This window comes from Syngnathus floridae, chromosome 12, assembly GCF_059516105.1.
Source record: "Syngnathus floridae isolate MCC-2025c chromosome 12, RoL_Sflo_1.0, whole genome shotgun sequence".
Classification (NCBI taxonomy): domain Eukaryota; kingdom Metazoa; phylum Chordata; class Actinopteri; order Syngnathiformes; family Syngnathidae; genus Syngnathus; species Syngnathus floridae.
This window is the reverse complement of record NC_142424.1, coordinates 5,407,071-5,420,183: the sequence shown is the minus strand read 5'-3', so window position 1 is coordinate 5,420,183 and position 13,113 is coordinate 5,407,071. Positions and strand designations below refer to the sequence as shown.

At 41.0% G+C, this 13,113-nt stretch overlaps 1 protein-coding gene across 3 annotated transcripts in view; it reads left to right on the top strand.

Annotated features, from left to right (window-relative positions):
- fam163ba (family with sequence similarity 163 member B, genome duplicate a) overlaps window positions 1-13,113 on the top strand; it is a 21,776-nt gene extending 8,663 nt beyond the window's left edge. For 2 of the 3 annotated variants that reach the window (XM_088393040.1, XM_088393042.1), the window contains 3 exons: window positions 2,837-2,920; window positions 8,778-8,893; window positions 9,436-11,689. In XM_088393040.1, the coding sequence (XP_088249166.1) occupies window positions 8,801-8,893; window positions 9,436-9,891 (549 nt within the window). In that variant the 5' untranslated portion in view covers window positions 2,837-2,920; window positions 8,778-8,800 and the 3' untranslated portion in view covers window positions 9,892-11,689. Of the gene's footprint in view, window positions 1-2,836; window positions 2,921-8,777; window positions 8,894-9,435; window positions 11,690-11,745 lie in introns of those variants that run through there. The other variant, XR_015861943.1, reaches the window with a different exon arrangement.

Here is a 13,113-nt window from a genome sequence, read left to right as displayed (position 1 = left end):
ATTGCGCTGCCAATTACGGCCGGCACACACAAGATGGACACGGTAAAGTTGTTTAAAAAGGTTAGCCCATCCCTGGAGGGAACATGTGTGTGCGAGGAACAGGTGACCATGTCCTCCACCTCATATGTGTGTTATCTGTGTAATCAATTAAAAATTAAATAAGTTGATAGAGTGAAAATAATATTGCCTTGGATGTAGGTGTATTTTTACCTAAAATGACAATAATTGTACTGTTCTAGGTCCTGAATACAGACCTGGACTTTTTTAATTGAATTTTGTACATGATGACATTGAATTGTCTTTTCCTGGACGAAAGGGACAGCGTTTCAGTAAACAAACCAAGGGTAGGGGAGATGTAGTTGAGATTGTTATTCGCCGGTAATGCAATCAAAATGTATCGTCCGTGAGGTCCGAATGTATTTCCTTTAACCTGCTTCATTTGTCACGTATGGATGCACGTTGGTCATGTTTGTGCTGATGTGTCAGCAAACACAAATAAGGCGCTACATTGTAGGCATTTTCAGCAGAGACTGGGGCAAAAAATGGGGGAGGGGCAACCGAGGAAAGGATTTAGGGGGAAGATGACCGAGCTTTGTGTGCTCTGTCTGTGTGCGTTTGTTGGTGTGTATGTGGCGAGCCTTGAGGTTTTTCCTGATATTCTTCTGCACATGACAATCCCGACAAAAGAACACATACACAAATGAAAAAATGCATTTTTAATACAGAAAAAAGGAGATTTTTTGAGACAGTCAGCACTATATCTACTAAAGTAATTAAATTTAAAATAATAATTAAATTAAATTAGATTAGAGGAGAAGATTGCCATTAATTGCATGTTCTAGTAATTTTGAGGGAAATTGGAAATATATCAATCTTTCTTTAAGAATATCCATCATTGTATTTTGGGCAGGAAATTTTAATTATCAAAAGTATTAGTAGTATCGGTACTTGATATCAGTATAGGTGACAACTCAAGAACGAGAAGTGGTATTGAACATTCATACAAAAAGATAATTTGGGTGCCCAATATGAATTTTGATATAAAGTATTGCACTTCATAGCATTTGCATCTTGCGGTGCATGAATCATCGCAAATCACTCGAAGGTTATGAAGTTATGCACAGACCGGCAGCGAGAGAAAGTGGAATAAAAGCCAATTTCAACCAAACACCACCAATCTGGCCACAGTGTATTCTCATATGCCACTGATATTAAATAATTCAACACCATACACTTTCCAAGTGCAGTAATCTCCATGTCTTTGTGTGTGAATAATGAATGCAATAAAAACTCATCTGATGTGGAAGGTGGAAAGTGGAGATAAAAGAAAGTGAGTATTGGAAAGGGAAGAGTGACAGCTGAGAGGGGATGTTTGTCACACCCGCAGCTGATCGATGTTGTCATGAGGATGTGAACGACCCCTGGGGGGACAAAAAAGTGTGAGGACATGAGACACTTGCGTCATCCAAATGGAATATTTTCCTCCTGTGATTGATTTTATACCTCATGAGGGGAGAATACAAAAGTATTGGGACAGCTGATCATTAGACCAAAAGGATGTTTATATTGAGTTATGTAAAACTAATTATAAGGTCTTGATGTTTTGTCTGTGGTATTTCCTGTCCATTTGTCCAAAACAGCACTCCAAGTTCGATTGCCTGATCTTTTGGTGATCTTTTTGGTACAATTAATAGCTTTACTGCTGTTTATAATAAGTGTAATTCCGCTATCGGCCACAAGATAGCAGCAGATGTATTTAGTTTGATTCGGTGCAAATTTGAGAGAAGAAGAAACAAAGCTGTATTTCAGCACAGCCTAGTTTTTGGTGAAAAATAATAACGGTCAACGAGTATAAGTTTTTGTATTTCTTGGCTTCCCATCACTGCTTCATAGCAGCTTCTGGTGGATTCAAACTTCTTAACAGCTTTTATTTAAAAGCAAAGTCTTTACTTTCTTCTCCTATTGTCAATTTAATTCTTTTGGGTGGTGCTGATTGATGACGTTTCATTGCACGTGCCCCTTTGTCATTCATTTATTTTCAAGCCACATCCTTCCACTTACTCAGCATCCAACCAGCCTCAAAGACTCCAAAGGGACTTGTCCCGTTTTTTCTTTCTAACCCCCATCGTCTCTCTCTCTCTCTCTCTCTCTAGCTCTCTCTCACTCCCCCATCCCTCGCCTCTCATATCCAATGTGAAGCTGTGACTAAAGCGCCCTCTCTCAGGCTGTTCGCTCACTGAGCGTGCTCACTGGCACCACCGCCGCATGTTTTCACTTGGCTCTGCAGGAATCGGCGTGCATTCCTCTTTTCTTTTTGACATAACCTCCCCTACACATTTTATTTTTGCTTGTGACGGGGCTGCACAGGAGGGGCAATACATTGTTGAGCCCTGTGCTTGGACTGGTTGTGGATGAGCCAAAACCAAGGAAGCAAGCCGGACCTCCTCGGAGGGTGGTTTTTTTTTTCTTCTCTCTTCTTCATATTAGGATGGAGGTGTGGACTTTTGTATCACGCTGTCTTCTCCTCCATCGCATATGCCGCTGAGGCTGAGGGGGGTGTTTGCCTAGGAGGCTTTTATTTTCTTCATCAGCCTCTCCTGCTCATCTTTCTCCCAAAACAACATCTGGAGCTGTGAATGGATGTGTGTGTGCAACAATCTAATTGTGTTTTTGTTTTTTGTGCTTGGATTCAACAGTTTTGAGAGTCTTGAAATTAATATCTTCTATTCACATTCATTTTTAAGTCCAGCTGTTATTTTGACTGACTTGATTTTTTTTTTTTTTTTTTTTTTGTGCAACACCTTTCTATAATTTTGTGACTGGGGTCGACCTGAAGACTTTCCAGCCAGATCAGGACCTGTCACCCAATCAGCCGCCACTACCCTCCATGTGACCTGCTTGATTCATCTTATCTCTGAAGGTAAGACTGAATTTCTAAGTCTTCTGGAGGTTTGATTTATTCTGAATACATCCTCAATGTGATCGTTTCCCGCGTTATTTCCCCCCAAAGTAAAGTTTGCAAGGCGGTGGCGCGTCCAATTTCAGAACCACGGACAGCATCACCGCCTCCTTCCAGTCGTAATGGGAGACATCTGCTTCTTATCTCCCTGCACGCTCCTCAATTTAATGCATAATTGGTTATAGTCCATAAACACGGCATTGGCTGCAATACCACTGTGTTGTTGTTGTACATGGAGCCGAGCACAGAGGCAAAAATGAGTGCGATGGGAGCGGGGTGAGGAAGGTGAGCGAGAGTTGCCACATGCTGACAAAACAGCATGACTTGCGAGTCACTGCTCCTGTAGACAAATGGGAGCCCATCCATCTATTTTCTAAACGGCCCGGCGGTAGACACACTCGCTTATTTTTAGTCACCAACTGTAAAAATTGTCGGCAATGCTACTTGTTGGGTTTTTGTAACGGATGCATTTTGCAGAAATGTGGCTTTGCGCAGTTTTTAGAATGTTCATGTTGGAAACTTTTGGGTTCAACAGTGGATTCTGTCAAGTTGTCAGAAAGGTTAGTTAATGAATAACGAAAAAATTTAAAAATATTAAAATACATAAAAACTATAATATATATGAAATATTTTCAGCAACAAAATAAACAGAAAAATTATTTTACACAAATTAAATCTAACTAAAACTGTACTTTATAGTTAGCATGTCCGCCTCCCAAACTAAAATTGAATAAATGTATAGATATTGAATAATAATTAATACAATTCATGTCATCGCCGCCATCTTATCAAATAGTCTATCATGAATAGAATTACATCAAGGAATCATTTTCAACAAAAGAATTGCCAAGAATTTTTTTTTATCATTATTTTTTTATCTCAGACAATCCACTCGCTCATTGTGCCTTTTAAGAGGCCCTCGAGCAACGGCAGAAAAGGCGGGGCTTGGGTTCCCATGGCGACATGCACCAGTGACCCTCTGAATAACCTTGGCCCCCTGGGAGATCAGTCATACTCTCCACACACACACACAAACATACACACACAGCGTGACTGTGTGTTTTTACTGCTGATGTTCCAACACGAGACCCTCGGCCATTAGAGAGCTGGCGAAGAGATGGGAGATGAAGGATGAGGAGGAGGAGGATCTGAGATATCAAAAGAGCTTGATGAAAAAACATGAGGAAAGGCTCAGTAAGAGGAGGAGGGGGCTTGTGAAATACGTAAAGAAAAAAGGGTGGGGGGGTTTCAATGATGGTAGAAAAGCGGAGAGGTAAATGCAATTACATGTCCACTTGAGTGCTCACCCAGCAGCCTTAATTACCTTTAAAATGCACCACAGGGAGTGAGCATCACTGCAGATCCTGGACCAAGCACATAAAGACGGGGAAGGATATGATCATGTTAAATAGTCGCCACCCTGCTACTCCCTTCCTCCATCCCCGCTCCCCCTCCCTCTTCTCGGCTCCACCCTGCCGTGCTCTGTGATGGAGTGTCCTCATGCGCCAGCCGGTGGTCAGTTGACCTCATCCAGCTGAGTGATTGGTGGGGTATGGTCATGGTAACAGGAAGTAGTGAGAGAGATTACATTATTCCTTTTGGTTGGGTCATTATTAGCAGCTCTGCTATAGCACAGATTTTTAAGTCATTTTTTTTGGGTGGAGGCAGCAGATCATTTGATGGTTTATAATGACTGAAACTCCTCCCCCTTTTAAATTCAATACATGCCATTCAATAGTCTCTTTTAAAGCATTCTAAGCAGTAGACTGGCATATTAGCGCTCAGATGTTGTCATGGCAATTCAATTCTACTTACTTTTAGGGCCCTATTTTCGTGCCCAGCGCAATTCTACTTATTGCCAAGCTGCTGAATTACACTTGCCAATGAGTGTGCATCTGTAATTATGCATAATCCGTCCTTTTAGGTTTTAGTGCTGAGAATACACTAAGTGTGTCTTTGTGCTTATTTAGAAACAACTACACGAGCATTTTACTGTGTTGGACTACTCATCTAAAGCATATTTCGATATTTATTTCAGCTTGAGTTCTCGATAAGATATTTTTCATACTTGACGAGTTGCAAAACAGACCTCGGACTTTTTAGTGCAAAGCGCCCACTCAAGTAACAAAGAGGTGATGCTACCGTAAGTCAACCAGTCGCCATAGTAACACAAGTTCTCATATGGTTGTTTTTTTCCTCTACTTTTCCTTCCACCAAACTGTATATGGATGCTTAAACACGTCTTTTTCCCACTTCTAAAGGCGTATTTATTTTTTCTATTTTGGTCTAAATACCCCAAAGATCCAAAATTATAGAACACTATACAATGCCTATTTCGAGTCTTGCTGAAATCAGCCTGATTTTGTTTAATGGGAGTAATATGCAAGCAAAAAGTACGCTAATCTGTGCATGTAAAAAAACAAAACTTACTGCAGCTCTGCTTATCTTTTGCAACGCGACTGAAAATAATCTGGCCAAACTCAAACATGCTCCTACACTGTTTAATTTTTCGGCTTCGTTATCAGTCAGTCCTCACCAAGCTGAAAATGTGCAGGCTTTTGTTGTTAAAATGTAATATTGAGCACAGTGTCACATTATAAGCAGCATCACTGTGCAGAAAGGAGCTGACGCTGTATCGACCTTGTTATTCTTTTAAAATCCATTCCATTGCCAGATTTTGGTGAGTCACTATGTTCTATTGTGGGGAGCACCGAGGAAGGGGATGTGGGTTGTTGGCAATATCCAGCGATGAATTTTCACATTAACTTGTCATACAAGCTTGAGAAAAGATTTTGATAGAAATTGCTACATTTAACAATAGAAAACCCAGGAAAAAAAACAAATAGCCATGTATGTAGCATCAAGCTAACCCACGACTTTATTGTGATACTCAAATGGGGCAGCACAGATGTCACACCCATATAAAAAAGTAATTGAACCACTGTTAATAGGAAGTTGTGAGCTATAAAAAAAACTCATTCTTGACTTTAAAGTATTTCCTTTAGTCTGAGTCTGGGGAACGCACACCAAGTCGATGTTATACGCTCTGTAGTTTTGTCCCTCCATCTGTGCATCACAGGCATTGTCTTTCGTGGCTCAGTGGCTGTTCAAAGTCATGTTGAAACAGATGCCTCGCGGTGCCTCCCCGCATCAGCCGAGCTGAGGGGAAGGAAGAGGAGAAACGGATAGGAAACCAACTGCTGAATGTGTTTGCATTGGGAACACTTTAGTTGCTTTTTTAACTCCCTTGAACTCAACTTTGGCAAGCTTTAGACAGGAGCTAAGTTTAGCCTGGGTCGTTAGTGGAGAGACCACTGCATATAAACACAATTCGGAAGTGTCATTTTGAAATTAAATAATCTGTGAGTCATTTATTGTTAATAATACAGTTGTGTTTGAAATATATTTAATCAATGCGTCATGGTTGGCAGTATATTTAATATTTGAATTATTATACTAATCATAAGAATTTTTCAATTTTTATGATTGTTCCACTAGGATTAGTTAAATAAAAAAATTGATTAATATAATTTATAGTTTTCTTATAATTTAAATAGAATTTTAGTATGGCAAGCTGACGGTCAGAAATTTCCCTTTTAGGTCCACTTTCTGCATTCCAAACACGTTCCTATAAGACCTCACCTTTGTCACTCTATTCCATAGAGGCAATCATTTTCCAATGACTGGAAAGTGAAAGGTCATTTGTTTCTGATTGCTCACTGTGCTCTCCTTTGTTAGCACCAAGAAAGATTTTGGCTAATGCTAGCGATATACAGCACAGTATAAGAAACGAGTCAGCGAATTAAGGTAGCCCGTAATGTCCAATATAGCGATGACGCTGGAGTGTTTTTTTTTTTTTTTTCTGCTTCTGTGGTCATAACATCACACGGTGATTGCGGAGTTGCAATGAGACAGTGTCAAATCCGAAATGTGACACCAGGCCAGGTTGAATCAGGTGATGCTGCAGTCGTGCGGACAGGACATTGCTTTTGTCACGGCTCAAAAGCCTAGCCAAGCCTAGCATATAAACTCAGAGGGGTCGGGGGGTTATTATATAAAGTAAATAAAAAAAGTGAGCTCACTCACAGCCACAATTTCACAATTAGACAGCAAACAAAAGATTTGCTCGGCTGTTTAATTTCGCACTTAACGGGTGGGCAAGAACTCCAGGGAGCCAACTGTTTGTGTTCAAGCCCTTAAAAAGTCAATTTTCCATAATTTGTCCCTTTTAAACTTTCACTCTTCCACTCAATAGCCACTTTGCTCTTTTATTGAATAATCAAGGACATTATATGGATCACGACAAGGTCCTTCATTAGCCTCAGCATTTTTTCGATGAAGTAGTGCTTATGTTGAATGTGTCATCGTGCTAAATTCAGTTTCTCAACCAAAAAGTACTAGTAAGACGAAATGATTTTTAGATTGAATGAATAATCAGCGGGCAACAAAAGGTTGTTGATTGACACGGTCGTTGTCGGAACAAATTGCACTTCTATTCTAAGACGCCGAGAGAAAGAGAGCAGAGCAAAGCTGGAGAAGTTAATCACAAAACACACACTTGCGTGTATGCATGTGTGTGTTGACAGCCTAAACGCGTAAGAGTGCCAATCTCATCGTTCACCACCTCGCAAGTGCTCCCACCCTGCTCCAGCTGAGAGCTTGTCTGCGGCCATTATTTCTAGCAAGACCTCCGCTGTGATCTCTGCCATGTTCCATCAAAGTGTGGCACTTTATTCCCACGTTGTTGTCTGAGCGCGTTAGCGGCGACCGAGGATTGCCGCTAACCTCATGTCACCATGCTGGACCAACACCAGCCAAAGCGAAGCTATTACACACTGTGTGTGTTGAATATTTAACACAGTGGAAAGGCAGTGATCAGGTCATTAGGGTAGTGAGTGCGCTGGAGGAAACACATCTAAATTCCCACCATGCAGAACCCGCTCCTGTGGTAGATCCAAAATGAGGTCAAGTTGTGCATTGAATATTTCATCTAAAGTTGTCATGCTAATGTAGTCCATTAACATAATGGTTAGCATTATGAATGATTCTTGCGTGTATCTTATTGAACTGTAAAATATGAGCCAGCCTTACTTTACACCGCTTGTGATAAATTTGACAAAGGTCAACATTTATTTGCAAAGTTGTCATGTTAGCATATTTGTTAGTTTGGTGGATAGTAAGTTTAGCATATTGGTCACCCAATATTGAGCATGTTTTTCTTCAAAATTGTAAATCATAATAAAATGAGTTCCTGACCAAGTGGAATATTTATATAGTATTCTAATCAATGCAAACTTTATGTGCAAACATTTTTTTTAATCATTTTTATCATTGGATTGTTTGATATGTTATGTTATCATTGACTATCGTTTGCCTTTTGTTAGCAGGCTCCATTTTATCCCCTATCCTGTTTCACTTCCTCCCAGCATCTTGTCTTCATTTCATATCCAGTCATCATATTTGTCTCTCATCCTGACCTTCCCCTCCTCTCTCGCTCTCTCCCTCTCTCTCTCGTTTATTTGGCTCTTTTCCAATCTGCTCTTTCATTCTGCGTATCTCGATTGCTTGTAATCAAGCATTCTCAAACAACTTTTATTTTCCCCTCCTCTCCCCAAACGTCTACGCTGACACAGCAAGCAGCACTTGCCAGACAATTCTATTACATTTATTTGTAACAGCTGGATAATTTAATAAGCGGTGCCGAGATGACACGCTGGTGTAATCTACTTGATGGCGCCTTTCCATTGCAAGCCTTCTGTGCTTTGGTTCTTCTTGTCGTCATGCTCTTCACTTTTTTCTTCTTCTTTCCTCCGTGCAGGTAGTTGATGGAGAGCCATACGAATGACAGCTGGGACAGTGGTCATCACCGGTGGAATTCTTGCTACGGTCATATTACTCCTTATCATCGCAGTACTGTGCTACTGCAGATTGCAGGTAAGAAGTTGTTTTTTTTTTTTTTTTTTTTTTTTTTTTGCCGACTTTTTTTGATTTAACAAGACGCATTACATTGTAAAGACATTTTAAATGGATCTGGATGCGGTGACCCTCTAGAATGGAAAATGAACTTGTACTTGCTGGATTGTTTGAGGACTAAAACTCATATCTGCACTCACCGAAGTGTGTTTGCATAGTTTTCATTTCACGCCGGCCTCTCAAAGAAAGAAACATGCGCTGTGACTTACATCATCGATTCTGCCTCAGTGGCGCTTCTGTCTGAGCCTGCGGTAAATCATTCATGAGATTTTTTTTTTTTTGGCCAAATTCCTTCCTCACTCGTCGTTGTACATCAATCTCATTTCCCAGTGAGTAAGTTATCTCGTTTTAACAGTGTCTGATTTCATTGGAGACGAATCTCAGATTGCTATTTCACACTGCTGGGAAAGCGTTAGAGCAAAAAAAAAAAAAAAAACTAGTACCGGAATGACAGCGATTTGATTTGATTGACTTTCATTGACCCCATTTTGTCTCTACTCTAGTATTACTGCTGTAAGAAGGAGGAGTCCGAGTCGGAGGAGGAGGAGCCGGACTTTGCCGTCACGTCGCGCCTGCCGCCGGTCCACTCCAACCACAACATTGTGGCGGCCACGGCCGCCGCCTCGTCCATTCCCAATGGCCCCGCCCTCTTCCCCACCCCGCCTCTGGCCCGGAAACTAACCCGCTCGCAGACCTTCTGCCCGTCGTGCACTCACTACGAGCTACCCTTTTACCTGCAGCCCCCCGCCCCCCCGCCGGTCCTCCACCAAGTCGATGGCTTGAGGAACGGCGGCGATCGGGTTAGCTACCGCAGCATGCCGCCACCCCCGCCGCAGCAACCGGACATGGAACTCCCCGTGCCCGTTAACATTTCCAACTACCGTAAGCCGCACTTGGCCCGTTCAGTCACCATGAGGGAAATGTTCACTCGCAGCTGTAGCATCAGCACTGACGTTTAGCCCCAAAAAAAAAAAAAAAGATGGCGGTGTTCAATGTCATTGTAATCCCTCTTGTGGTGTCATCTGATGTGGTCTGCTTTGGACACTCTCAGGACTCCATTTGCTATGTTCAGGTCAAGAAAGTTGATTTATTCCAGTTGTTACATCACTTCTTGGCTTGATAGCGCTTTTGTAAAAGATTACAAAATGTCATTTATATAGTCAGCCCCCCCCCCCCTTCTGCGGGGTGACGTCACGGTCAGGGATTTTCTCTCTGCCATCGTTGCGACAAAACAAAGTAAAATGTGATTAGGAGCCGTGTTTCCCTCTGTCTGCTCGTCCATGCACAGATTATGGAGATTATGAAACATAATTCAGCGCCTGCGAGACGAGGGTGCCTTGCTTTTTTTTTTTTGCAGATAGATTTAACTTTGGCTGTGATGTCAAAATGACATAAAGGGCTGACGGAAGATAGAAATTTATTTCCTATCCCCAATTTTTTTTTCCAGTACGCTTCGTAGATTGATGTGAATCTGTCAGTTATACGCTCACGTGACTGTGAATGTATAACTTCTATTTAATCCCTCAACGGGGTTCTCGCAAGAATTTAGTAGGAAACGTTACATAAGCCGGCGCTAAAAAAATATTCATTCATTGAAAAGTGTATTTTTAAATCAGTTTTTGCCATTATCTGTACAGGATGTGGTAATAGTATAGAACAAGGAACCATAGTTGGTGACATAGGGCACAAAATCCCATTTGCTAACTTTATAAGGAGCGCAACTTTAGGGCAAGAAATCATATTTGATCAATTTAGGGGCAAATCAACCATGTTTACTTCATATAGGCCGTATATTGTACACTATGTTTTAAAGAAATCAAGTACAGAGCTAAAGAACAAAAAGCTTATTGTGCATTTAATGATCATTTTTAATTACTTAGGAAATGTTACTGAAAGCAGACCATGTACATTTTCTGGTGGGTAAGAACCGATGCAAAAAAAGTATTTTTGATGGAATTCTTCTAGAAAGCCTACTAAATTGTCATGGGAACGTAGCCATGTATTTTCTTTTTTTTTTTTACGTTACCCATGTGCTAATCGGCAGCAATATGTTTTGCATGTACTGCAAGACGATTTACCATAATTATTGATTATTCCTAAAAAAAAACTCTCCTCTGCTGAAGCTTCATGGACTCTTCCGGACTTTGTTCTTTCTGTTGTTCTTGATTTGTCAATCCATGGTGAAGTTTAATCACGCTTTGAAAGCATTTCTTTAAATATTTTCCAGGCTCCGAAAAGGTGACTTGCTGAGTGGCCTTGTTGGAAGGCTGCCGCCCGCTCGGACTATGAAGCAGCGGCTTTTGATTGTTCATGGTCTTAATGAATGGAATTAATTATGGCTTGATAACAAGAGGAAGTGAAAGCGGACGCGACTACACTTGGACGCCCTTCCCTCTTCAACTGGATGCTATTGCACATCCTCTTCATCCTCCCCCCCTCCCCTCTTTGTTTATCTATTACAGGACACGCTCATTTATTTTTCCAAAGGATCATACATGGAGTGATTGACGTGCTTTCTTGCAACTATACCGTGATGCTTTCGCGACGAGACATTTCCACAGGGAACTTGGTGCCATAACGAAGAAGACAAACTATTCTTGTTAGTATTATTCAGATTATAACAAATATTCAAACGCAGTGTTGCTTTTACGTCCAAAGTATTTGCTCATGAACAACAGACACATTTAATGTCTTTGTTTTTAAATGGAAACCCGGCTAACAGACACAATGTTGATAATAAAATGGTGTTAAAGCATAGTTGATGTGGCAATCTTTCCATCAATTGTGACATTTCTTTGTATCCTCCATCACAGGTTTGCTGGAGATAATCCAGAATAATTTGATGTACGGTGAGTACTTAGTCCCCCACCCGCACGTACTGTCCAAAGAAAAATCACTGAAAAGGTTTTCATGTCTGAATGTTGCAAAAATGTTGTCACAAAGCGACTATTCACGGCTGTGCCGGGGAGGCTCCTCGCACGCCTCCATCTGTCACAGTCTTCTCTCATTCATTAGCTCTGACTCACTCGTCTAATAAGTGCATCTATTTCCTCTCCCTTGATCGTCAGTGTATTTATATATCGTCCGCTTTCTTCTATGACTCAGTCGCTTTATTATTGATATCATTCTGGTTATCATTCCATCGTATTGCTGCCAGGTTGGTTCATTATCACTCTTGTGAATCTCGGGGAAAAGTTAGCCAGTGATTTTCACAAACAGGCGTTTTCTTCACCTCAGGGCTGACTGGAGCTGAGTGCAAACTCGCTTCCGTCACTGCTGATTTCATCAGAGCTTTGACAAGGCTCCCATGGTAACATTTACTTCTTGTGCCGTTTGACTTGAATCACAAAGCACTTGCTGGATCACTGGTTCTTTTATTTTAAACGTGTCACATGGAACAAACAGCTTGGAGCAGAGAGCTGTGAAAAACACCTAAATATGGTTTGTCAGGAGAAAAGAAGAGCAGATGTGGTCTCGTTATGACCAGGAAGCATAAATAAAAGCTAATATGCAACACCAAAATTTTCTGAGTAATTCCGCCCCTCTTCGTGTGCAGATTAAGATTCTCTCCAGTGACACGTCAACTAATTTAAATTAATTGGTTTCCATTTAATTTGACATCATTTGATTTCTGCAGCTTATCCCTGCAGGACACACTGCAAACCTCGCCTGTCAGATGTTTGGTTTGAATCTCAGCTTTGGTTTCTTATGTGGAGTTTGCTCTGGCTTTGGCAACACCATTTTTACAAGCAATAACATTCAAAATGCGAGTTTGTCTTTTCTCCTGACAGCTGTCTCGGCTTGTTGTCTTAACTAAAGCCTTTTGAAAATGATCTTTTGCCCTCATTTGGTTGAATTAAAGAGCACAGTCATAATGGTACACTTTTCTTACACATGGGCTTTCTGTGTTTGCGTTGTAATTGTGTAAATTAGCATTAACCATTTAGATGCTAATTCATCAGCAGTGTCGGCTGAAGTGTATTTTTGTGTTTGTGTGCCCATTGTTCCTCTTTGCACATCTCCAGCAGTGCAAATTAGATGCAGCACAGCAGAGTGGCTGGGATGGCCATGAATTATGAAGATCATATATAGATATGGAGCTTTCCAAAAAATGCCGCAAACCAACGTTGCCTTCTCAATCACTGCTTTTTTCCAAATGAGGATTTTGGAAAAAACTAATT